The following is a 20,621-nucleotide window of genomic DNA, read 5'->3' as shown; positions in this document are numbered from 1 at the left end:
TCTCAAGGAATGAATGTGAAGCTTACTATTGATTCCAAGATGCCGATAGGGGAATTTTGACCGCATCTGCACCAACCGCAACTGCCCAGATGCGCGTAATGGGCTCAAAGACCTGCAACAACTCGGCCGTCAATTTCCGGTTATAAACGGAGCACTTTCAGAAGGGACGCGAAACTCTAGCCGGCAAGCATTCTGCGACGAAGTATCTTTGCATTCTTGGGGATTATCAATGACTTGGTAAGCCAAGGAAGAAATTGTTCTTTTCTTGCTCAGAAAGGTCTTGGGATCGAGGGTTCAGTCAGGGGCTGATCCGGAACGGCCCGCTCGCTCATCTTGGCCCACAACCCCCGATTCCGAGGCTCCCGAGCCACCACCAGTTTCTCGATCATCAAATTCAACTCTAAACCCGATTTCTCGCTCCGACCGCTTACGAACGCTCTGGCGTCAAACCCGTCTCTCAGACTCAAAAATCCGACTAAGTTGTATGACTCAACTGGCTCAGTCTTACGAACGACGAACGCGCGGACGCGCGACACAACCGTGGGTCGATTGAATGTGGGCATCTCATGACCAAGGTTCGCCAACAACCTTATCTGGACAGTTTTCTTGTCGGATCACCTTTATAGATAGAAATCGAAGACAAGCTGTGTCTCCAGCGAATTTGGAATCCTTTTCCCGGCAGAAATATTTATCCGACCCTGTGTTAGAATGTTGATTGACCAGCGGCTTCGAAGTTGATGCACTGCGGCGGGGATGCTTCGCTTTGGAAGATGGTCAAGTCTAATTGCACTGGCCAACAGCGTTCCTGAGCTGGCAACCTTATAGCTCTGAAGTGTTCTGCCACTTTTGCCGACTGGAGCATAAAGAAATTATTGGTCGGCCTAAACCCTGTAGCTCCCGCACTATATTATCACTTGCATAGTCCAGTAGCTGCCCTACGAAATTCAGGTCTGTTAATTGTTCATCATGCGCGCTTTTCAAATTCTCGTCCTCCTCGCTTCCTTTGCCATTGGCTGTTTTGCCTTGGCTGCAACGACTCCGAATGACGACGTTGATCGAGACAAGAACGGCGTGCGTTTCATACCATCGGGGCGCTTTCGCGAATTGAATTGAGCTGACCATCTGCAGAATCCCATTTGTACTCCAAAAGAGTGCAGCATCAAATGCACCAATGACGACCCTTGCAAGCAGCCTTGCAAAGACCCAGCAACCACCTTTCTTGTAGGCAACTGCATTCACATGGAAGGGGGTGTAAGGGGTTGCTTCTGTAGCGTGCGTAATCCCCAAATCCTCTGATTTCCTTGGGATCTCACGTTGATTCCTTTCAGTGCGTAAACGACGATCAATGCAATGGCGTCTGCGGCGGTCTCACGTACAACAGCAAAGACGCAAAGTTGAACAAGGCCTTCCAGCTGTACACCGATATTAGAACTTGCATCACCAAAACGCAGCCCGAAAAATTCAACAACGCTTACGCCGGATGTCTTTGCGATGTAAGCGCAAGCGCCAATGCGCATTGCCTCCTGCAAGAACTCAGCTGACTGTCATCGCAGTTTGGATCCATCGACGCATGCACGAAGTTCTGCACATACCTCAATGGCAAACCTATCAAAGGCTACCCTAAGGATGGGTCTTGCTCTTGCCCTCCCCCAAAGGAGTAAGGCTTTGGGCAGTTTCTTCGGGAGTCACCGTCTGCTGGTTGTATACATGTGTACGGCTCAAAATATTCGTCTTCAAATAAGAGTTAATGCACCCATTCTGTCGCCTAACCCCAATTGCCTCCGTTCTTGACGTCATGCTTGGCCAAGTTTGCGTACGGGATAACGGATACTCCCGGCGGTTTGGACTTTTTGAGTGCCACGCGACTTCAGGTGTGCGATGTTTTCGGGAGCGTTTGCACCACCCACGCCAACTTCAAATTGCGGCTCAACACTCTCCTCCCCTTGCTTTGTGACAACGAGCGGAAGCCCCTCCTTAACATCGAAGACAGATCTCACACGAAGCCTAGACTCCGTGTTCATTGTCTCCCCTCTGTAAGACTGGTCTTCAAATTGCCCCATTACGCAAAGACACGCCTCCCTTTCACTTTAACCCTCGCAACAACCTCCTGGGCGAATGAAACTGAACAATTGGCATAAATGAGTCAACGTCTCTCCGCCCACCTCTTGCCAAAACCCCCCAATGAAACCCCCTTCTCCCACCAGCCACCCCCACCGCACTGAAAACCATTCCCGGATCTTCGCCCGATTCCAAGTTGACATGTTCATGAACCTAAAAACAGGCGCCCAATAACTCTACTACTAGATATCCTATAAGCAAAGCTTCTTTGAAACAAGATGAAATCTCGCTCAAACCAGAAGAATTGGAGCGATTTCATTTAGCTTGGGCCATGCGGTCATGTGGAAAGTGCCTGCAATCCGGCAAAGGGGGAAGAGTATGGGCGGCGACTCGCCGATGGTTCGCTTGCTCTACTACCAGCACATCCCTCTTTTCGATCTTAGATTTGCCTGTAGTCGCAGAGATAAATCTAGATCTGAATCTTCCATGTTCGAATGTGCGCAGATGAAGACTATTCGCACTTATGTGTCAAGTGGATGCGCCGGTGGACGTGCAGGCGGATTGGCCATTGGGAACGACTGAAAGACGATGGAGTGGCCCAGTTGGCCGGAACAAGTACAAAATCACGAGTGCTCCACGCACCTATTGGGAAGTACGGCAGCGTTCGGGAACAGCGGCCGGTCGTCATTGAGGAAGGAGCAGTCTTCGTGCGATGCAACTGACGCCACAGCTATGGGTGAAAGAGGCACGAGCGAGGTACAAAGACATTCATCTTGCTTTGAGTAATGGATGGGCGATTTGAGGTGGCCATGTCGAAAAGCAAGCAGATGAGGAGAATTCGAGCTCTCATGCTGCGCCACTGCACGGGCGGTCGTGACTGCTAAAAGCAATCGGAAAGCGTTGCATTGAGTTGGCAAGAGCCGGGAAGGAGCGGTGCAATGCGGCAACCCCATCGTCACTTCAGACTCCTCCCATCTCTTTCCACTCAGCTTCACTCCACCCATTCCAGTCCTCGTCCCAAGAATTCGAGCCTCATCCTCCAACGAATCTGCCTCTCCGAATGAAACGCGTTCATCTTGCGATCCGCCTCCTTGTTCACCTTCAGCGTGGTGCTTCCACATCAACGTACGTCATCCTTCCCTCCTAAAACCTTGTACTCAAGCTCTTTACATGCCTTTTGACTGCTCATAACAACATCTTTCCCCAAATTAGAAGTTGAGCTAATGTACGAGTCTATGGCAGATCGATCACGATCACGGTCATCTCATCATATCGTCGACGTCGCTTTCCCCGTCCAAGTACCGCTTCCGCCTTTCTTTGGACCGCCAACAAGTCCGATACCTGCCGCAGCTGATCCCTCCATGGATACGTACCTTTGGATTTTGCCGTACTGTTTTCTCTGCAACACTCCGCGACACAATAGACTTCCTCGTGCCCAGGAAGACACGGCGAGCATACAATGGTCTGGTCTCTCACAAATGGACAACATTTTCCCTGTTGATAGAATTTTACAAGGAGCATGCAAGTGCTTGCGCCTGAACACTTAGAGCCACTCCATTGTTGAATTTCTTTGTCATTACTGTACAGCGAACTCGTCTTCCAAACGCCCAGGTCACAATGCTCGCCGCTTGTCCTCCAGGTACCTTGGAGTGAAATCGAGGGCTACCCCGTCCACGACCGTTCCCGAACTAGGTGCGAGTCACATCCGCCGGAAGCTCAACAGGGATTGAGTAGGGGTTTGAGAAGACATTTCCGGGATCATACGCGCGCTTGATCTCGACCAGGCGAGCCACATTATCGCCATAGTAAGCCTCAAGGTGATCCACGGAGATGGTTGCGTCCATGTATCCAGAGTAGGAAGCAGGACTGCATCAAGCAAAGAAAAGCGCGTTAGCAATGACATTCGAAACTTAGAATACGCAGGGCAATGAAGATAAACTTACCCAACGGCAGGCCTCAGCACCGATTCCAACTCTGTAAAAAGTGTCTCGTAAGTCTCTTGTTGCTTCGTGTCATTGCTGCCATGGATCTGGAACTCGAGATGCGCGACCGCCGTCTCGCGCCACGGGAACGCGCTGTTGCCCGCTGGTGCTGCCGTCAGATTCCACGCGTGCCATTCGCCCCAGATTTGCGAATCGTCGTCGGCCGAACCGATCAGCTCAAGCACACGCGACAGTACGGTGTCGTTCAGGGGTGCGTTCTCAAGCACGAAGAACGACTTGCTCATGCGGAGGAAGCGAGACCAGGGGTCTGCTTGCGTGACGGTTGAGGACTCGGTGACTTCCTCGTAGCTGAATTGCGGGTAGGACTCGTACTGTGAGAAGGGGTCGGGGACGACGTTGAGAATCTTCTTGTCGACCTTGTCATCGGCTTCGCAGGCGAAGGAGGTGTAGCCGCTGAATTGGAAGGGTAAGTCAGCCCACTTTCTGTCATAAGCATGTCTCTGGTCATGCTAACTTACAAAGTGCGCATGTTATCAGTGCTGCAGCCGCCGAAAACGCCCACAGTAGCGTTCCCAAGCGAGGTCAGTCCCGAACTATCAACGAGCGCCTGAAGCTCAGCCTGACTGAGTCCAAGACCGACACCAACGATGGAAATGGTGTCTTTGTACACATTTATCTGCGAAGTGACTTCCTTGCGCAGGGCAGGACCCCATTCAAGGAACCGCTTGGCAATATCAAGACGAGTCTGGGCATCACCAGCACTCCACTCCAGGCTCATGGCAGCAAAGCGAGGGAATGTGACAAGCTTGACAGTGACCTCAACGACGATGCCATATGTGCTACCGCCGCCGCCACGGATCGCCCAGAACAGGTCGGAGTTGCAGGATGGCGAGGCCTCGACAGTTGTGCCGTTGGCCAGCACCACTGTGGCTGATGCAATGTAGTCGGCACTCAAACCCATGGCGCGCATCTGCATGTTGAAGCCACCAGCGGACAAGAGTCCTGAAAGGCCAACGGTAGGGCAGATACCGCCGACAAAGGTAACATCATGCTCGTCCAGCGCCATGTACAGCGCCCCGAGACGGATGCCACCACCTACCGAGGCAGTCGTCTTGTCCGCAGACACATTCACATGATTCACGTGCGAAAGGTCAATGACCAACGAGCCGTTAAGCGATGAGTAGGCAAGGAAGCTATGAAGAAGACAAGAGTCAGTGTTTAGACAGGGGTAAGGGGCCGAGGCCCAGGGGAACTCGTGTGAGTGCTCACTGATGTCCGCCGGACCGTGCCACAGGAGGTACTCCATATGCGACGGCACAATTGACCAAAGGGGCGATTTCCGACACGTCTTTTGCGTACGCAATCAGCGCGGGAAACTCTTCGAATCTGTTGGGTTCCGTCAGTCAAGGACTCGGAGGACGATGATGGCGTTGGAGGACTGACTGAATCTTCTCCCCCAGGCGTGCATCTGTGTAAGTCGCATTCTCCGGTGTTACGATTCGCTGGCTCGGGTCCGACGCAGCAAACACTTGGCTCACGCAAGAAAAAAGACTGCTGCTCGTCGCGACAGGAGACGCCACCGCCGCCGTCGCGACAAGCACACTGCAAGCAATTGAGCGGACAAACATGACTTGCAGCAAGTCAAACTCCTTCCAAATGCACAAAGACTGAGGTGTGTTTATTGAATGTTTCCTTGGCTACTTGACCATTTTCGACTATTTGAGAAGACGACCATCTGCTGCGACGTCGACATCAGCGCTTTGTCATGTGGTCGCCTGGTGTGGGACTCACCTGACTGGATTCCATGACTTTGCGGAGGCCCGCAGAGCCTCCGTCTTTACGCGGAGCCGCGAATGCCGGCAGTTGCCGGCACTTTTTGAGCCTCAATCGTGCCATTGGTGGATCTTGCGCTACTCATGCGCAGTCGGATTGTTCTATCGCCGGTGTCACGACTTGTTGCAGTGGAAGCAGGAGCGTCCGAAGAGATGATGGACGCGCATCCCTCAAACGAAAAATTGAAGCGCTCGTATTGCCACGTCTAGACCTCTACCTGAAGATTGAAGGAAAACATTGTGCTCATTAGCAATTTTTAGAGATAATGAAAGATTAGAATGCGGCCATCAATCGTTTCTCGCCCTTGAAGCGCGCCCAGATGGCGAGCAGGGCACCAAACAAGAGGGATGCGGCGGTGAAGCCCAGGAAACCGTCCCAGTCAGTCCTGTCGGACAGAAGTGCTCCGCCAAGTGGGGCTCCGGTGAGCGCTCTTTAGAAAATTAGCAAGTGCTCTGTTGGAATCGTTGGAGAAGGCTCACCCGAAAGAACAAATGGCGAGCATGAGGCCAATGCGGAGACCAATCACATTGAGATGCGGAGTGATGCGCGTCACGCAAGTGGCTTGGAGCGAAATCAAACCACCAGAAAACAGACCAAAGAGGACAGAGAAGGTGACGGTTCCCGCCAGGCTGTAATCCTCTTGGTTAGCGTAGAGACCCAAAGCAAGGACTCCAGCAACCACAGAGCAAATAACAGTGATGTTGAAACTGGAGAAGATTAGCGACGTGCCAGACAGCCATGCAAACACTTACGGTCCAATCTTGTCTGCCATCCAGCCGGAAAACAGACGACCAAAAAACGATCCTGCATTCAGGTACGCCAGGAGGTAGTTTGCTCCGTCTTTGCTCATTCCGTGGCTGAGGCCATAGGTCGGCAGGTAGTAGAATGGAAGAAACATTCCCCAGAAAATGAAAAAGAATGAAGCCGTTGTTACAAGATACTTTCCATCCTTGAACGGGGAGCTGAAAGCATCCTTCGGAAGCGGAGGCTTCGGGCCCGAGGTCTTCTTCTCAACAATAAACCACGAAGCGGGGATCAGAAGTCCAAGGCAGATGAAGGCAACAGTGCGAACCGTCCATGCGAATCCAATGGTGTTGAATAGTTTTTGGATGATGATGGGCCACACAATACCGCCAATGGACGATCCGGAGATCACAATGCCCGTAGCCAACCCTCGTCGGTGGCTGAACCAAGACTGGATGGTTGAAATAGTCGGGTAGAACCTTGAAGATGACGTGCATCAGTCAAACTTTGCGCTTATGAGTTTGAAGCATATTGAAGTCGACTCACAACATGGCGTTCGCGATTCCGTAGAGAACACCCTGGGCAAGAGCGAGCTGGTAATACTCTTTGCACAGGCTGGTCATCATGAGCGAAAACACGTAGAGCACTCCCCCGGGAATGAAGACTGCGCGCGCTCCAAAGGCGTCGAATGCTGGACCAGCAAACATGCCGCCAATGAACAGGAGGAAAAGCTACCATGGTCAGCTGTCTGTCCTGACAAAAGTCTGAGCTACTCGTACCTGGATCGACCCAATCCATGAGATGGTACTAGGGTTGTACCCGTGGAGAAGCTCATCGTGATAGTAGGTTTCAAAGGTTCCAAAAGTGTTGAGCAACCCTAAGCATCGAGGACATTAGCATCCGTCAGTCTCCAGAATGGCGGAAGCTTTACCAAACGTGACGAAATAGGCAATGAATCCACCCGCAACCACTATCGCAGCCCGAACACGATTGGGTTTATCCGCAGAGCCGTCATGCGCGTCATCTGCGGTATAGGAAGGAGGCAGAGCCTCCGACGACGAGTAATTAGACTCGGAAACGTCAACTTTCTCGCTCATGGTTGACCGTTGGCGATTGAACTCTGATGGTGCGGCGCTCGCATGATAATTGGCCTCTATATTCAACTCAAACGCCTGGTTGGCCTCGTGTCCGTCCTCCCGCGCAAAGTCCCCGTCCGCGCACGGAGACGCGGCGCGAGCAAATCAGGGCAGCCAGTGCCGTCACTGTTATAGCCCAGATGCTGCGAGAGCCGCAACTTTGAACGGCAAACATGGAGACCAAGGCAGTTTACATTCTCTTTTGCACGGTGGTGGTGGTTCTCGTGGCCGTGTCCAGGGCCAACGCGTCGAAAAAGCTGAAGCGGCCGCGCCTCGGTGGACCTCCGCTGCTTGGAGATGCGGCTGCGTTTGCCAACAATCCGGTTGCTGCCATCAATCAGTCCGAGTCGCAATGCGGTCCCATTTTTGCGGTGCGCATGCTTTTCCGCGACAATGTGTGGCTTCGGGGAAACAAACTGAACAAATTCTACACGCACGTCAAGGAAGACACATGGTCATTCGGTGGTGGAATGGTGAGTGCCATGCAATTCTCGAATCTGTCAAATTTCATCTCCGCTGGCATTTTGCTCACATTCGTCCAGGGATTGTTCTTGAACAAAGTTGTTGTGCCCGGCTATTTCGATCATCTCCGCACCCTCGTCGGCTCGCTGAACCGCTGCATCAACAAAGCAGAAGCATTGAACCACTATGCTGGTGTTGCGCGCGAAGAAGCCGCCAAGTCTGTTGACGACTGGGCTCGCTCTGGCACGGATATTGAGCTCTTCGAGTCAGTGTCCTACCTTGTCCACAAGATCATCGTCCGCTGCCTCATGGGTCCCGACTTTTACGAGAAGAATGTCGACGACTTGTACCACCTCCTGCACGCCGTCGAGGCCGACATTGGAAACATGCTGCACTTCCTTCTGCCAGACTGGGTTCCGCATCCCGCCGCCCGTCGTTTGTGGAAGAAGCGCGATGAGATGCAAGATATCTTCCGGGAGCGACTGAAGGAACGCGAACAGAATCCGGAAAAGTGGGCGAATGCTGAAGACTACATCTCGCACACGCTGCGGGACAAGGTCGCTCTGCCACTGAAGGAATTCTTCCCGGCACACCACACGCTCCTCATGTTCGCGGCGCACACGAGCACTGTTGCCAGCATCTCGTGGACAATCACCGAGGTAAGCTTTTCTTCCTGGACCAAGATCGGCCGGCGCGGGAACTGACGATCTGCTGCACAGCTTCTTCGGAATCCCGATATTCTCCAGAAATTGCGCCACGAACTGAGCACGGTTGACAGCGTCCACTCGTCGCCGCTGCTGGTCGCTTGCCTCAAAGAGACTGGTCGTCATTACTCTGGCGTCAACATGCTGCGTCTTTCGCACGACCAAGTCACTCTTCCCGAGTCGAATGTTGTCGTTCCGGCGGGCTCCATCGTCTCCATTTCCCCATATCTGACGCACCACGACCCCGACAACTTTGCGCGGCCGTACGAGTGGCTCCCCGAGAGATGGATCGACGGCAAGGCGCAGCTCATCGCGCCAAAGGCAGCGGACGCATCGGTCTTTTTGGGCTTCGGGCAAGGGTCGCACAGGTGTCCTGGAGAGAAGATGGCGGGGTTTGTTACGCGAGAGGTGGTTGGATTTTTGGTCAAGGAGTGCACGTTTGACTGGGGAAAGCACGGCCGCCCCGCAAAGTTTGACCTCGACTTTACCAAGATTGGCAGTCCGTGGTTGAAGGGCGACGCCTTGGTGCGTGTAGCGCGCAAGTCGGCTGCTTAAGCAAGCAAAATAGTTCCGTAGTTGAGGATCAGTAATAGAGGTTGTTTTGACAATTATGGTATTTTGCTCCAATCGCTTCGTCTCCCGAAACTCGTGGCTGAATTGCCCAAAATCATCCTCGAAAGGCAAGGTTGCAGGGATAGCCTTGCAATTGTTATCTCTTCACATCCAGAGTCATGGGTCACTTACAGCTAATCATTGCACTTGGCAACTGTTGTGGAAAACTTCTTCTTTTCATCTCGTTCTCGAATGCTAGCCATTGCAAAGCCCAACGCCGCCCATGTGTATCATGATCCAAGGAGACAGTAAAACATGAATCAGGAGAATCCAACCCCAGACTCCAGATGGCAACGAAAAAAGAAGAAACAACCCAGCCGAATCATGCTGCCCGCCTCTATGCATGCCACCGCCCCCTAGCCAGCCTCAAAGTGCAGAAAGAACACGCCTAAGGATTTCCGTCAGTTCACCGACATGGTGGCGGTCGAACGCCCCGTCGTGATCCCCGCTGAAGTCGATGACTTGCAGCCCACCATCAAAGTCACTCGACTTCCACCCCATGGTTCCTTTGTGCTTTGTAGGAAGCGCACGCCTATATGGTGGTTTGAACGTCGTACACCGTATGAGGACCGCCCCCGTCGAGCACTTGCGCCGCAGGAAGCCCTTTTGGCCGGCCTCGGAGATGATTTCCAGTCCGTTTTTGATGTGCTGCCGCATCCTGCAGAAAATGAGGTCTCGGTCAAGCAGGTCGATTTCGTCGTCGAGGCTCTCTTCAGTCCCGTCTTGCGAGTAGCATGATGATGCGCAGGAAGAACAGACGGAGCAGGCGCAGGAGGAGCCATCGTAGTCGAGGTTGGAGGGTCCCGTGGTCATCCGACTGGCAATCGCTTCGAAGAGCCCATTGGCGCGCTTCTCGAGCTCGGGAGACTCTCGCAGCTGGCTCATCGTCTCTGGATTTGCAGAGTCGACCATGATGACGCGTTCCACTCGTTGCCCCATGGCTTCGAAGATCTGAGCCATCTTGACGGCAATCATGCCGCCCATCGACCAGCCCCCCAGCAGATATGGCCCTGTTGACTGGATCTCGCGGCGGATTCGACTGACATACTCAGCGGCGAGCTTGTCAAGAGACGCTGGAAGCTGGTAGCGGAGGTCGCTGTACGTCGGCGATGTGATGCCGTAGACTGGGCGTGCCAGGTCGCTGGAATCGAGAGGGCCGAGAGCAAAGTATGGAAGTGCAAGCCCGGAAACCGCGTGCACCAGGAAGAGAGGCGTAAGGTTAGAGTCGGTCCTGCCCTGCAGAAGCTCAATGGTCTCCATGTTTCTCTCCCTGTATGCGGCTGACTTGTGGTAGCAGGACGGTGAAAGAATAGGGTTATTCTTTGAGTCGCAAAGTTTGAGGCTCTTCAAGGTGCCGTACCAGCGGTAGTTTTGATATCAGAGAAAAACAGAAAAAACAGGCTTCCATGCCTCGTAAGGGGCGTCGTTCTGAGTCGCGGTGCTGTGCATCCCGATGCGGCTCCGCCCGCCGCTCCGTCTGCTCCGCTGGCGAGCGGACACACCCGGAGGCTACTCAACTTCGTCAATTTTGTATGGGGTTGATAATGAGCTGGAATTGGAACGCGATGATGGCTGCAATTCCAGGCAAGACTCGCAATATCGTTCGACCATGAAGCCACTCAGCATCTCCTTCCAAGCCCTCCTCGCATTAGGCGGTCTGGGGCGTGTAGCAGCCGCGCCTACCCAGGCAAGGTCTTGGGAGATGCCACTGACTTGGAATCATTTTGGATTCCTAGCGAAGGACACCATCACTGTCGGCACGCCGCCGCAGAACGTTACCGTCTTTGTCGACTGGACATGGATCAGCCAGTACCTCATTACAGAGACTTGTCACGGCACCAACAACACCAGCGCCTGTCTGAACAAGGAGCAGTCGTATTTCCGCACGAAAGACTCGTCGACGTTTCGAAACGAGACTGTCCTATTCCCGAGCAGGACGTGGAATCCAAACCACTTTTTCTTCGATCTGGACCTGACTGTCGACTACGCCTCGGATATCCTTGCCGTTGGTCCTTACGGGCAGCGCACCGTCGTCCAGGCCGCCGATTTTCAGTTTGACCAGGGAGAAGACTTCTATCCCTTCGACGGCGTTTTTGGACTGTCGCCTGTTTTCGCCAATGACAATGGTAAGTTGTGCACATGGCCCCCAATCTGCTCGCAGATCACACACAAGCATAAACTTACACATCATGCCACTCACAATTAGCCTCGTACCAATCGCCCTTCTTCCAGGGCTGGCAGGCGGGTACCTGGTCGACTCCGATCGTCGCATTCCACTATTGCTACAACGGCTCAGTCGACACGCTCAAAGGGACTTGCGGTGGCGCCGACGGCCTGCAGCAATTGGGTGGATACAACCCGGCGCTTGTAAAGGACGAAATTTTCTGGTACGACAACATCGTGTTCCCCGAGGTCAACAACGTCGACTTCATCTACACGCCGCCAGTCATCAACTACTGGGCGCTTACTCTCACGTCCCTGAGCATCGGCAATGAGTCGCAGGCGCTAAACACCACTGTCGGTTCTGGTGCCATCTTCGACCACGCCAGCTACGGGCGCGGAGCTCCGCTGTCCGTGGACGCCTACACGCGCCTCGTCGAACTGACCAGCGGCAAGCCAATCACCATGGCAGAGCCGCCCAACAACGGCGAGCAGTCCTTTTACGAGGTGGAGTGCGGCCAAGTCGGTGCCTTCCCTACGCTTTCCTACACGTTTGCCGGTCACGACAAGGTGTGGGAGATCTTGCCGTCCAATTACGTCGAGGATTTTGGCAACGGCACCTGCGTACTCAACGTGCGCACGCTGGGCTACGGCGACATGGTCGCCGGCAACTTTGGCGAGACGTTTTCCAAGGACAAGTACGTCCTGTTTGACTTTGAGACCCTCAAGGTCGGTCTCGCCGATCTTGCCTGGTAGAGCACTGCGCGACTTTGCAGACCGGTCATGGGAGCAGAAGATGGAGCAGCTGGTGGAGGCATTACTCAATTTTCTCATTCTTATCACCCTCCGCGGTGACTCCATTGTGTACATTGAAATTATTACGCCGAATAATGTGTGGGGGATCTGTTGCTGGACGCTGTCAGGTACTGTGGGTTCATAGTAGTAGCTCGTAAAACGTACATGGTTTCGAATGACTGGCTCACCGCACAGCTGTGCGCACGGAGCCTCCCCGTGCAACGGCCTCTAGTTGAATGCTCAATACAGCGATTTTTCTGATTGGACGTGGTCCCAGGCCGGTTTCGTGAGGTACTTTTGGGATGGACATTGTCTCGGTACGAATAGCTGTGGGGGCTAGTCTGCCGGCGTGAAGGGTGGGTCACAATGATGGTCTGTGGTTCCGCAACACGATGGCCATCTCAGCATCTGCGGCGTTGATGCTGAGGCAAAAATTGACCGTTGCTCCAGTGTTTGTTGAGAAAATCCTCCACATGCGGGCGATGGTGGAGGTCGGAGGAGACTTCCGATGTAGGGAGCGTGCCCTGTCGATCCAAAGTACCCCGGCTCGACCAGACTCGACCCTTGCGCCACGACATGCCTTTAGGTTGTCCGCGTGTCGCTAGCACTCGCGAGTCAAGCGAGAACGTGGTCAGCCACCACCAGCACTTCGGCGCGATCCCCTGCCATATGCATGGGCAGTTACCAGACAAGAGATATAAGGTTATGTTGGGGGACTATGGGCTTGCGGACATGTGCGGCTAAGTCTGTAGAGAACCAAGCTCAACATGACGACCACCACATCCACAGCCAAACAGTCTCTCCGGAGGAGCTGCCGCTTTTGTCGCGCCCGGAAGATCCGTTGCTCTGGCCATGGGATCTGTGATGCTTGTCGCGAGCGCGATATTGACTGCGTCTACGACTTCGAAGTCCCCAAACCAAGAGCCGAATCTTCGGACGCAAACGCCTCGACACCGTCACCTTTGACCAGCAGTACACCATCGAGTACCACGACCGTCGCTGCCGACCTCGAAGCAGACTTCGCCGCTTCATATCCTCCGCCTTCGGCTGCTGGACCTTCGCCTCCTCCGCGCGCCACCCGCGAACACCTCGATTATCACGATGTTCTGCCTCTCCTGGTCCAGGATTTTGTCGGTCTGGCAGCGGTCAAGCTGGGCAGGCTTGGCTGTCAACACATCGTCAATGGCGGCGGTTCTCTCTGCCGCCGTGGCATTGCTGAAGATACGACCGAGACAATGTTCGATCAACCTCCCGTCGATCCCCCGCTTGCTCGCTATGAGGTTGGGAGCGGACGCCGTAGTTCTCAGATGATCGACATCTGGTTCTCCATGCACCCGCTCACAGTCATTGTTTCCAAGACACTTCTTCTCCGCGGCCCCAAGACAAAGCCAATCGACGAGGCTCTGTTGGCTGCAATTCTGGGTGACGCAGAGCTTGCTCAAGAAGATGAAAGTGCCAGGGAATGCGGACGACAACTCCTCGCATGGGCTGCTCATCAACTTCGGTCTCGTCCTTCGTCCACCATTGATCTTTCCACGGTCCAAGTGCTCCTGATTCTGGCATGGCACGAGCTGTGCCGGGGCTCGTTGCGGAGAGCTGCGTGCTATGTGCGGTATGCTGGTCGAATGATGGCAACGGTGAAGGACAGCGCACCAGATACCCACAGCAGGATAAACGGTATCTCAGTTGCAGAGGTAAGTTGGACGAACCAGGAGGTATCAACGTCGCTGACGAATTGCAGATTGAGGCGGAGCTCCTGGCGTACGCCTGGTGGACGACTTTTGCCTTGAGCCTCTGGTCCTTCATGCAGGATGACCGTCCATTTCTTCCTCTTCTGCATTCTTTTTTGCCGCCCAGCTTCCTCCCGACAGAAGGCTCAGCCTCGGTCTCGATCAAACTCGACATTGCGTCGGAGAACCTTTCGACGCTGCCGGCTCAGCGACGCATGGTGCGCCAGATCTGGTCTCTGAGCCACATTGCCTCGGCCGTCGCCCACGCCTATGCCTCTTGGCCACAAACCTCGGAAAACCTCAACAACGTGGCTATCTCAGCCAACTGGCAAGAAAGGTCTCTTCACCAATTCCGTCGACTCTTGAGGTTCAGTCAGAACCAGGAAGCTGCTGAGGTCTGCAACACAGCCCGCCGCGTCTTCTCTGACTGCATCGCGCTGTTTCAGGAGCAATCTTCCAATCACGTCACATCGGCGGTAGTCCTGACGTCGTTTTACATCCTCCTCATTCACTTTGTCTTTCCCCGGAATACGAAGGAAGACACCTCGCCTGCGATATCCGATCCGGTTGAGATCCACCAGATGTTGCGGGATTTTCTGTCCTTTGCCGACGCTCTCCTGTCCCTGATGGAGAAATCAAATCAAATCAACTTTGCAGGATCCAAGACCGGTTACCATTCTTGCTTGGCAGGACTTCATTTGCAAGCTGTCGACGCCTGCAGCCGCGGTTTCGAATTTTTCGCTTCTTGCGCACAGAATGGCTTGTTCCCCATTACGAGGACGATAACTGCGCATGCCGATGGGCTCTACAGGGCGGCTACTCAGGTCAAAGGGTTCGCCCAGGACAAGGTTGAGGCTCCGGCCAAGTCTCTCCGGCCCGTGATGAAGCGCCTCAAAGCTTCGCGTGTCTTCTTTTACGCCTGCAGCAAGCGGGACAGGGTCGAGATCGAGCAGCCGCAGCCTGGCCAGGCGGTCGGAGAATGGGTACCAACTCCAGTAATCACCCCGAACGGGTCGGATGACTCGAGCAGTAGCGAGGAGTCGACAACGCCCATCAGCCGCTCTAGGAAGCGCTCACCCGTTCAAGGCCTGTCACGATCTCCAAAGCGTAAGATGGCCGAGTTTTTGGCTGACTCCTGGGACAACATGGGGTACATCGCCAGCGGGTGCGGCTCTCCGATGCTGCAGGGCCTGGACGATGGACCGATGCTGCCGAACTTTGCGCAGTTTCCGCTCCGAAAGAAGCGCTCCACGCCAGACGGGTCAGAGCCGGTCGGCCTCAATGGCAATGGCGACTTTTGCTTCACGCAGGCCTTTTGCAGCGCCACGTCGCAACCCATCACGGCCACAACCGCGGGTATGGCGACGCCTTCGCTGACACCCAACGCGAACCCGGGTTCAGGAACCAATTTTGGATTTTTCGATCCGGCTGGCACAAACAAAGACTTTGATGTGCCTTCACTGTACCTCGGAACATCCGAAGCCGACTTTTCCGCCACGCTACTGGCAAACGAGCCACAGATGACACCGGCCAGCCTCTGCTCGTCCAGCCTTAGCAACGCGTCGGCGACAACAAGCCCGCAGACCGACTACTTTGGAGCGACGGCGGCAGGGCCGGGAGCGACCGCTTGGGATTTCCAAAAGAGGCGATGGCCCAGGTACGATGATCTCTTTTTCGGAGAATGATGCGCTACGAGAGCCATTTCCTTACTCTTGTCTCCTTTGTCATGTCACGGTTTCTTGCTTCATCGTTGGAGAGATTGCTCGTTTGCTTCCTTGGTAATTTGTCACGTGAATACCCTTGGTAGTTGTTTGCTCGTTTCCTATATTGCAGGTAGTCAGAAATAGAATCTTTGGCAAATGGAACACCACTTCCTCAATGCACGTGTTGACTGCAAGCTACGAGAGACCATGCAGGTGACAACAACGTGCATGCAGTGAGACATCATATGGAGCGTACCTAGCGTCATTGCGATGCGGAGCATCGTCATCTCAACGGCTTCAGCATCAACATCTCGCCATCCACCACCGCACCATCTCCCAATGAGAGGCTGAAGCGGCGCGTCGTGAGCCAATGCCACGCCAGCACCATCCAGGTGTGCGGATTCAGAGTCATGGTCCTGGTACTATGTTTCGCCCGGAGCAGCATTGAGCCGCGAGCCGGGATTGCGCGAGCCCTCAGGCAGACAGGAAGACGACGGGTGTGGCAGGCGAAAAGGTCGTCCATCTCCCGGCATGGCAGCAACAGGCGAGAACTGCGGCGATCCACGCCCCCTGGCTGCCGGTAAGTGTCGGACAGGATGAAGGGTAGGGCATGATAGATTAGGGTAGGGCAACAAAAGAGGTGTCGGGAGAGCAGGTCTGGGGTCCAGGACGTGAGGTGAGAAGTTTGCGTGAGGTGCAGGGGCGGGCCCGAGCCGCACAGCGCCAGTACCAATGGGGCTAGTGCACTTAGGGAGTATATCGGCCCGGAGCGCTAAACCCCTGCCGGCGCATCAGGACCGAAAGTTTATTTCTACCTGCCACGGCCTTCATTCGTCCTCCATGCGCTTCTTGACTCTCCTTAAGACCGATCCGAGTCGGCGACCTCTCTCACTTGACACCCAGGCGCCCCCTCAAGCCGGGCTGGACCGCGCTCTTGGCACCGTGCCCTGCTTGACTTGGAAAATACGATTAATGCGGCTCCCGCGCACACCATGGGCTAGGTACCAGTCAGTTCGCCCGTGATCCTGTGGTCAAGTGGGGACTGGTCACAGGAGCCATGAAGTTTGAAGCTTTTTTGACTTGCACATCTCTTGTTAAGCTTTGTTGGGTCGAGGCCTGACCTATTGGACGACGGCGAATACCGACACTGCGCTCATTATGAGGTCTTCAAAACGGAAAACCGGTACCGCAGTGTCTTCTCTACGAGACGCAAGGCCTGTCAAGAAGCAGACGAACCGGTGTACCCGCGAGCTGGTTCCTCGTCGTAGCCCCGCAACGTGTCCCGGATGGATGGACGGATGCCTTGAGAACAGAGCATGAGCCTTCAGAGGCACCGAGACGCGCTTAGCTCCACCAACTGCCGGCCGTTGAGTGCGATGGTACGACTGGCAGAAGCCGAAACAGCCTGAGTAATGGGGCATCAAGGCTGAATCTCAGCCAAAGCAAACTACTCGTGGCAACAAGACCCTTGCCAGAGTGATCAACCCCCAGAGATTGACATCCGATGTGCGAGTCAAGCCGCCACTGCCGCCATGATTCGCATTGTCGGGCTCGCTCGCGCCACTCAGACTAGCCGGTACGAATAGGCAGGAGAACACGACAATTTACTATTGTGCCATTTGATTGTCTTATGGGAATCAGATTGAGACTGCATTATCCAAATTACCTACGCCAACAACATGAAGAACTCTCCCTCAGGCCATGATTCAACTGCTTCTCCGCGAAATGCTTGCATGACGTTTCTCCCGCCTGTCATCTCCCGCACCTGTCATCTGCACGGGATACTCGTCTCGACATCCTGCACCTGACCGACCTGGCGCTACGCCTGCCTATTGCATCTTCTTGTCCCTGCCTAGCGCGTCAACGGAAGGCTGATAGCCATACAACCACTTCAGGTACCACATCCAGACCCAGGCAGGTGCATAACCGTAAATCAGCTTTCGAATGAACGGGCCAAATCCCAACGGCAGGTTCGCCGTGTGCACCTTGGCGTAGCTGGCCGAAAAGTCGGCAACGGCTTTGGCTCGGTCCTCACGCTCCCGCGCATAACTCTTCAACACATCTGGTATATTTTTGGAAGACGAGGAGGAGGGGGAGTAGTGTCGGTGCAGCATGTTGGCCAGGATCGTGGCGTCTTCGATGGCTTGACAGGCTCCTTGGCCGAAGAACGATGTCATCGAGTGGGCAGCTAATAAAGCAAGGATCAGACTCATGTCGTAGTGGCTGATAGGGTCTGCGGGGTAGGAGCAGGGGGAGCTGTGGTGTCCAAAGGGAAGGCGGGGGTATCCAACACTTACCATCTCCAAGCAGCGCGACACGTCCACTCGACATCGTGGGAAAGCTGAGCTCCGAAAACACATTGCTTGCCACAAAACGCTCAGATTTGTTGACGACTGGACAAGAAAAGACGTTAGCGTCAAAGTTTCGGTTTCAGTAATCGTCTTTCTCGCTTTCGGCTGCACTGACTACAAGCCGAATTGGTTGCCTGCAGCGCGTAGCCGACCTCGAAGCTCACGATGGACCCAACTTACTTTCTTCGAAACGGCCATGCTCCGCAAACGGGTGGAACTTCTTGCCGTAGACGTCGTTGATGGTATCGAGAGTCGTATTCTCCCACACGGAACGGTCACTCCTGACGGACGACGGATCGACAACCTTGACGCCAATGTACCACTGTCTGTTCTCAACGCACGGCCAAGTGGTGAGGACCGAGTCGTCGAAAAACAACCAGTTGCCCACGCCCAGGTCGGACTGGCTGAGGTGCTCCAGCGGCTGCGTGTAGCCCGACATGTGGACGCGCCCGGTGAAGCGGATAGTGTTGGCGGCATTTTCCATACCGCTGTTGCGCGCCAGGATGCGACGGACGACGGATCGAATGCCGTCAGCCGCGACGAGCATGTCACCCGTGAATTCGCGGCCGTCCTCGAGGCGCGCCCTCACCACCTCATCCTTTGGCGCGTCCAACACATCGACAACCTTGGCGTCCAAGACGACGGTCTCGTCGCCGCCGGCTGCCTCATACAGCATGTGGTGGAACAAGTGGCGCTCAATCGAGTAGACGGGGTACTTGAACCAGGGCTCCATGTCGAAGTCGAGCTCGCGCCAAAACGTCGTGTTGTGGTGGATCTTGATGCTGCGCAGCTTCTGGCCGTGCTTCTGGATGGCGCCGTACAGCCCCATCTGGTCCAGCACGCGCAGCGCATTGGGTGCCAGCGAGATACCGGCACCTGCGGGTGTCAGCTCCGCCGTCCGCTCCAGCACTTTGCACGAAATGTTGATCCGGCGCAATATCGCAGCAAGCATCAACCCGCCCAGTCCACCGCCCACGATGAGCACCTGTGTGTCGGCCGCGCGTTGCTTCTCCTGCGTCGAGTCCATGGCCGGCATCTGTGAAATCGTAGCTGACAATTCGAATTGGAAGGCTTTCTGTAGTCAATACAGCCGGTCAGACCAAATAAACAAACAAAGCAGGGGCGGTATAAAAAAAGGAGCTCTTCAACAAGTTCGTGCGTGCGTGCAGGACCTACACCATCATCTCACGGCAACTCGTCCTCATAAGGCTTGTCTGCCAGCGCCGCCTCCATCACTGCATCACCACGTCGACCGTCCAGCCGTCTCATCGTGTCTCCGGTGCCGCCTCTCGCCGCGCCGTGTTGCGGCGCCGCATCCGCGTCGGAGCGGAGCGCGGAGGTGCCCCGCCGCAGCTCGGTCGCGACGCCCGATAACGTGATATCCGCCACTTTCTAACCCGTTCGGATCCTTCGAGAAATCAGCTGGAATTCAGCTTTCCTTGTCCTTGGTGTTGTTGCCTGGGCTGAGTCGACTGACTGGCTGACAGATTGGTAGATTGCCTGCCATGCCTTCCCTGTCACATGGTCCCCTTGCGCCATTGGAAACGAAATGTCAACTCCATCATTTAGTGCCAAAGTGTCGCAGTGAGCGGCGGCACATGGCGAGTATTCAAATGACCAAGTCGAGAGCTCCGTAAATGCAGAGCATTCAAGCATCTTGAGCTTAAAGTCTTCGACATTCGAGGTCGTACAAGTAAAGCCACAGGGAGCATTCAATCATTCGGACTTGGCTTTGAAGCACTCGGACTTTATCGTTCAGCACTCGGACTTCCTCGCCTAGGAGTCGACGACTTTCTCGCGGTCCGCTGTGCCTTCGGTTGGTGCGGGACCTACCTAAACCTACCCAAACTCAAAATGAAGCCCAGGGACCCAAGAAGCAAAGTTTATGCACACCGGGAACGCGTAATGCCGTCCATGCGAGAGTTTGGTTTTTGGTTGGTTAAATGAGGTCCACGGGTCTCCCTGGTTGGTTGAGAATTCTAGATTAGTGGTCTGTCGGCTTCGTCGCCGCCCTCTGAGTAGGCCAATTAAGAATTGTCAACAACAAGATGGAGAAGGGTTGCTTGAATGATTCCCAGGAATGCGTATCTTGACTTGGTGTACCTTGAAGTTGTCGTTTCTTTTGCGTTCCACTGCATCCTTGCGAAGTCGTGCATGTTGGATCAATTGTACATATATTGTATGTGAATCGGTGTGCTACCGACATGTCCGATATTGTGTGTGGGTTGACGTAAAATGGATTTGGCCGAAGCTGGGAGGTCAAGACGCGTAGAAAAAGGAGATTTCGCGCCACGATTTCGTTGCGAATCGAGGATGCCGGTGGTTTCTTTGCTGCGCTCAGGGGAAGTCGAACAAGAGGTGCAGGAATTCGGCTACTGAGTGGATTAGCG

The 20,621-nt window shown here is 54.5% G+C and overlaps 8 protein-coding genes across 8 annotated transcripts; 4 read left to right on the top strand and 4 right to left on the bottom strand.

The window, feature by feature from the left end:
• The first annotated feature begins 765 nt into the window (after positions 1-765).
• Positions 766-1,727, top strand: BKA78DRAFT_31239 (uncharacterized protein). The gene is made up of 4 exons (XM_066888297.1): positions 766-1,071; positions 1,129-1,272; positions 1,329-1,493; positions 1,554-1,727. Exons 1-4 carry the CDS (start codon positions 967-969, stop codon positions 1,659-1,661), a joined length of 522 nt encoding a protein of 173 aa, XP_066740516.1. The 5' UTR covers positions 766-966; the 3' UTR covers positions 1,662-1,727.
• A 2,019-nt stretch (positions 1,728-3,746) lies between these two features.
• Positions 3,747-5,629, bottom strand: BKA78DRAFT_333295 (uncharacterized protein; the record flags this gene model as incomplete). Its single annotated transcript, XM_066890070.1, has 5 exons — positions 3,747-3,924; positions 4,002-4,454; positions 4,520-5,194; positions 5,271-5,387; positions 5,445-5,629. 5 exons carry the CDS (start codon positions 5,627-5,629, stop codon positions 3,747-3,749), a joined length of 1,608 nt encoding a protein of 535 aa, XP_066740515.1.
• Positions 5,630-5,969: 340 nt separating this feature from the next.
• BKA78DRAFT_272368 (major facilitator superfamily domain-containing protein) lies at positions 5,970-7,691 on the bottom strand. Its single transcript, XM_066885531.1, has 6 exons — positions 7,510-7,691; positions 7,358-7,455; positions 7,125-7,309; positions 6,587-7,057; positions 6,314-6,541; positions 5,970-6,264 (listed from the first exon to the last, which is right to left on the bottom strand). The coding sequence occupies exons 1-6, from the start codon at positions 7,673-7,675 to the stop codon at positions 6,108-6,110; spliced, it is 1,305 nt and encodes a 434-aa protein (XP_066740514.1). The 5' UTR covers positions 7,676-7,691; the 3' UTR covers positions 5,970-6,107.
• Positions 7,692-7,887: 196 nt separating this feature from the next.
• Positions 7,888-9,435, top strand: BKA78DRAFT_298897 (cytochrome P450; the record flags this gene model as incomplete). Its single annotated transcript, XM_066886981.1, has 3 exons — positions 7,888-8,187; positions 8,257-8,835; positions 8,896-9,435. The coding sequence occupies 3 exons, from the start codon at positions 7,888-7,890 to the stop codon at positions 9,433-9,435; spliced, it is 1,419 nt and encodes a 472-aa protein (XP_066740513.1).
• Positions 9,436-9,774: 339 nt separating this feature from the next.
• On the bottom strand, positions 9,775-10,988 carry BKA78DRAFT_31218 (Alpha/Beta hydrolase protein). The gene has a single exon (XM_066888282.1). It carries the CDS (start codon positions 10,750-10,752, stop codon positions 9,859-9,861), a length of 894 nt encoding a protein of 297 aa, XP_066740512.1. The 5' UTR covers positions 10,753-10,988; the 3' UTR covers positions 9,775-9,858.
• A 113-nt stretch (positions 10,989-11,101) lies between these two features.
• On the top strand, positions 11,102-12,408 carry BKA78DRAFT_356045 (aspartic peptidase domain-containing protein; the record flags this gene model as incomplete). The annotated part of the gene is made up of 2 exons (XM_066892008.1): positions 11,102-11,618; positions 11,699-12,408. 2 exons carry the CDS (start codon positions 11,102-11,104, stop codon positions 12,406-12,408), a joined length of 1,227 nt encoding a protein of 408 aa, XP_066740511.1.
• Positions 12,409-13,214: 806 nt separating this feature from the next.
• Positions 13,215-15,862, top strand: BKA78DRAFT_356044 (uncharacterized protein; the record flags this gene model as incomplete). The annotated part of the gene is made up of 2 exons (XM_066892007.1): positions 13,215-14,141; positions 14,189-15,862. 2 exons carry the CDS (start codon positions 13,215-13,217, stop codon positions 15,860-15,862), a joined length of 2,601 nt encoding a protein of 866 aa, XP_066740510.1.
• Positions 15,863-17,394: 1,532 nt separating this feature from the next.
• On the bottom strand, positions 17,395-19,523 carry BKA78DRAFT_31155 (FAD binding monooxygenase). Its single transcript, XM_066888223.1, has 3 exons — positions 18,412-19,523; positions 18,178-18,273; positions 17,395-18,068 (listed from the first exon to the last, which is right to left on the bottom strand). Exons 1-3 carry the CDS (start codon positions 19,265-19,267, stop codon positions 17,710-17,712), a joined length of 1,311 nt encoding a protein of 436 aa, XP_066740509.1. The 5' UTR covers positions 19,268-19,523; the 3' UTR covers positions 17,395-17,709.
• Positions 19,524-20,621: the final 1,098 nt, after the last annotated feature.

The sequence above is a fragment of the Phyllosticta capitalensis genome (genome assembly GCF_038381095.1).
Source record: "Phyllosticta capitalensis strain CBS 128856 chromosome Unknown BKA78scaffold_10, whole genome shotgun sequence".
NCBI lineage: Eukaryota > Fungi > Ascomycota > Dothideomycetes > Botryosphaeriales > Phyllostictaceae > Phyllosticta > Phyllosticta capitalensis.
The sequence above is the reverse complement of the archived record's forward strand: the minus strand, read 5'-3'. Positions and strand labels throughout refer to the sequence as shown.

Excerpts from the sequence above, each read along its gene's own strand:
- BKA78DRAFT_31239 (XM_066888297.1), top strand. The coding sequence starts at position 967 with ATGCGCGCTTTTCAAATTCTCGTCCTCCTCGCTTCCTTTGCCATTGGC. Across the intron at positions 1,273-1,328 it reads TAAGGGGTTGCTTCTGTAGC|TGCGTAAACGACGATCAATG; the intron begins GTGCGTAATCCC and ends GATTCCTTTCAG. Across the intron at positions 1,494-1,553 it reads ACGCCGGATGTCTTTGCGAT|TTTGGATCCATCGACGCATG; the intron begins GTAAGCGCAAGC and ends CTGTCATCGCAG.
- BKA78DRAFT_272368 (XM_066885531.1), bottom strand. The coding sequence starts at position 7,675 with ATGAGCGAGAAAGTTGACGTTTCCGAGTCTAATTACTCGTCGTCGGAG. Across the intron at positions 7,456-7,509 it reads TGCCTATTTCGTCACGTTTG|GGTTGCTCAACACTTTTGGA; the intron begins GTAAAGCTTCCG and ends CTCGATGCTTAG. Across the intron at positions 7,058-7,124 it reads GGAATCGCGAACGCCATGTT|GTTCTACCCGACTATTTCAA; the intron begins GTGAGTCGACTT and ends GTCATCTTCAAG.
- BKA78DRAFT_31218 (XM_066888282.1), bottom strand. The coding sequence starts at position 10,752 with ATGGAGACCATTGAGCTTCTGCAGGGCAGGACCGACTCTAACCTTACG.
- BKA78DRAFT_31155 (XM_066888223.1), bottom strand. The coding sequence starts at position 19,267 with ATGCCGGCCATGGACTCGACGCAGGAGAAGCAACGCGCGGCCGACACA. Across the intron at positions 18,274-18,411 it reads GCATGGCCGTTTCGAAGAAA|TCGTCAACAAATCTGAGCGT; the intron begins GTAAGTTGGGTC and ends TTTCTTGTCCAG. Across the intron at positions 18,069-18,177 it reads TGTCGCGCTGCTTGGAGATG|CTGCCCACTCGATGACATCG; the intron begins GTAAGTGTTGGA and ends TTGCTTTATTAG.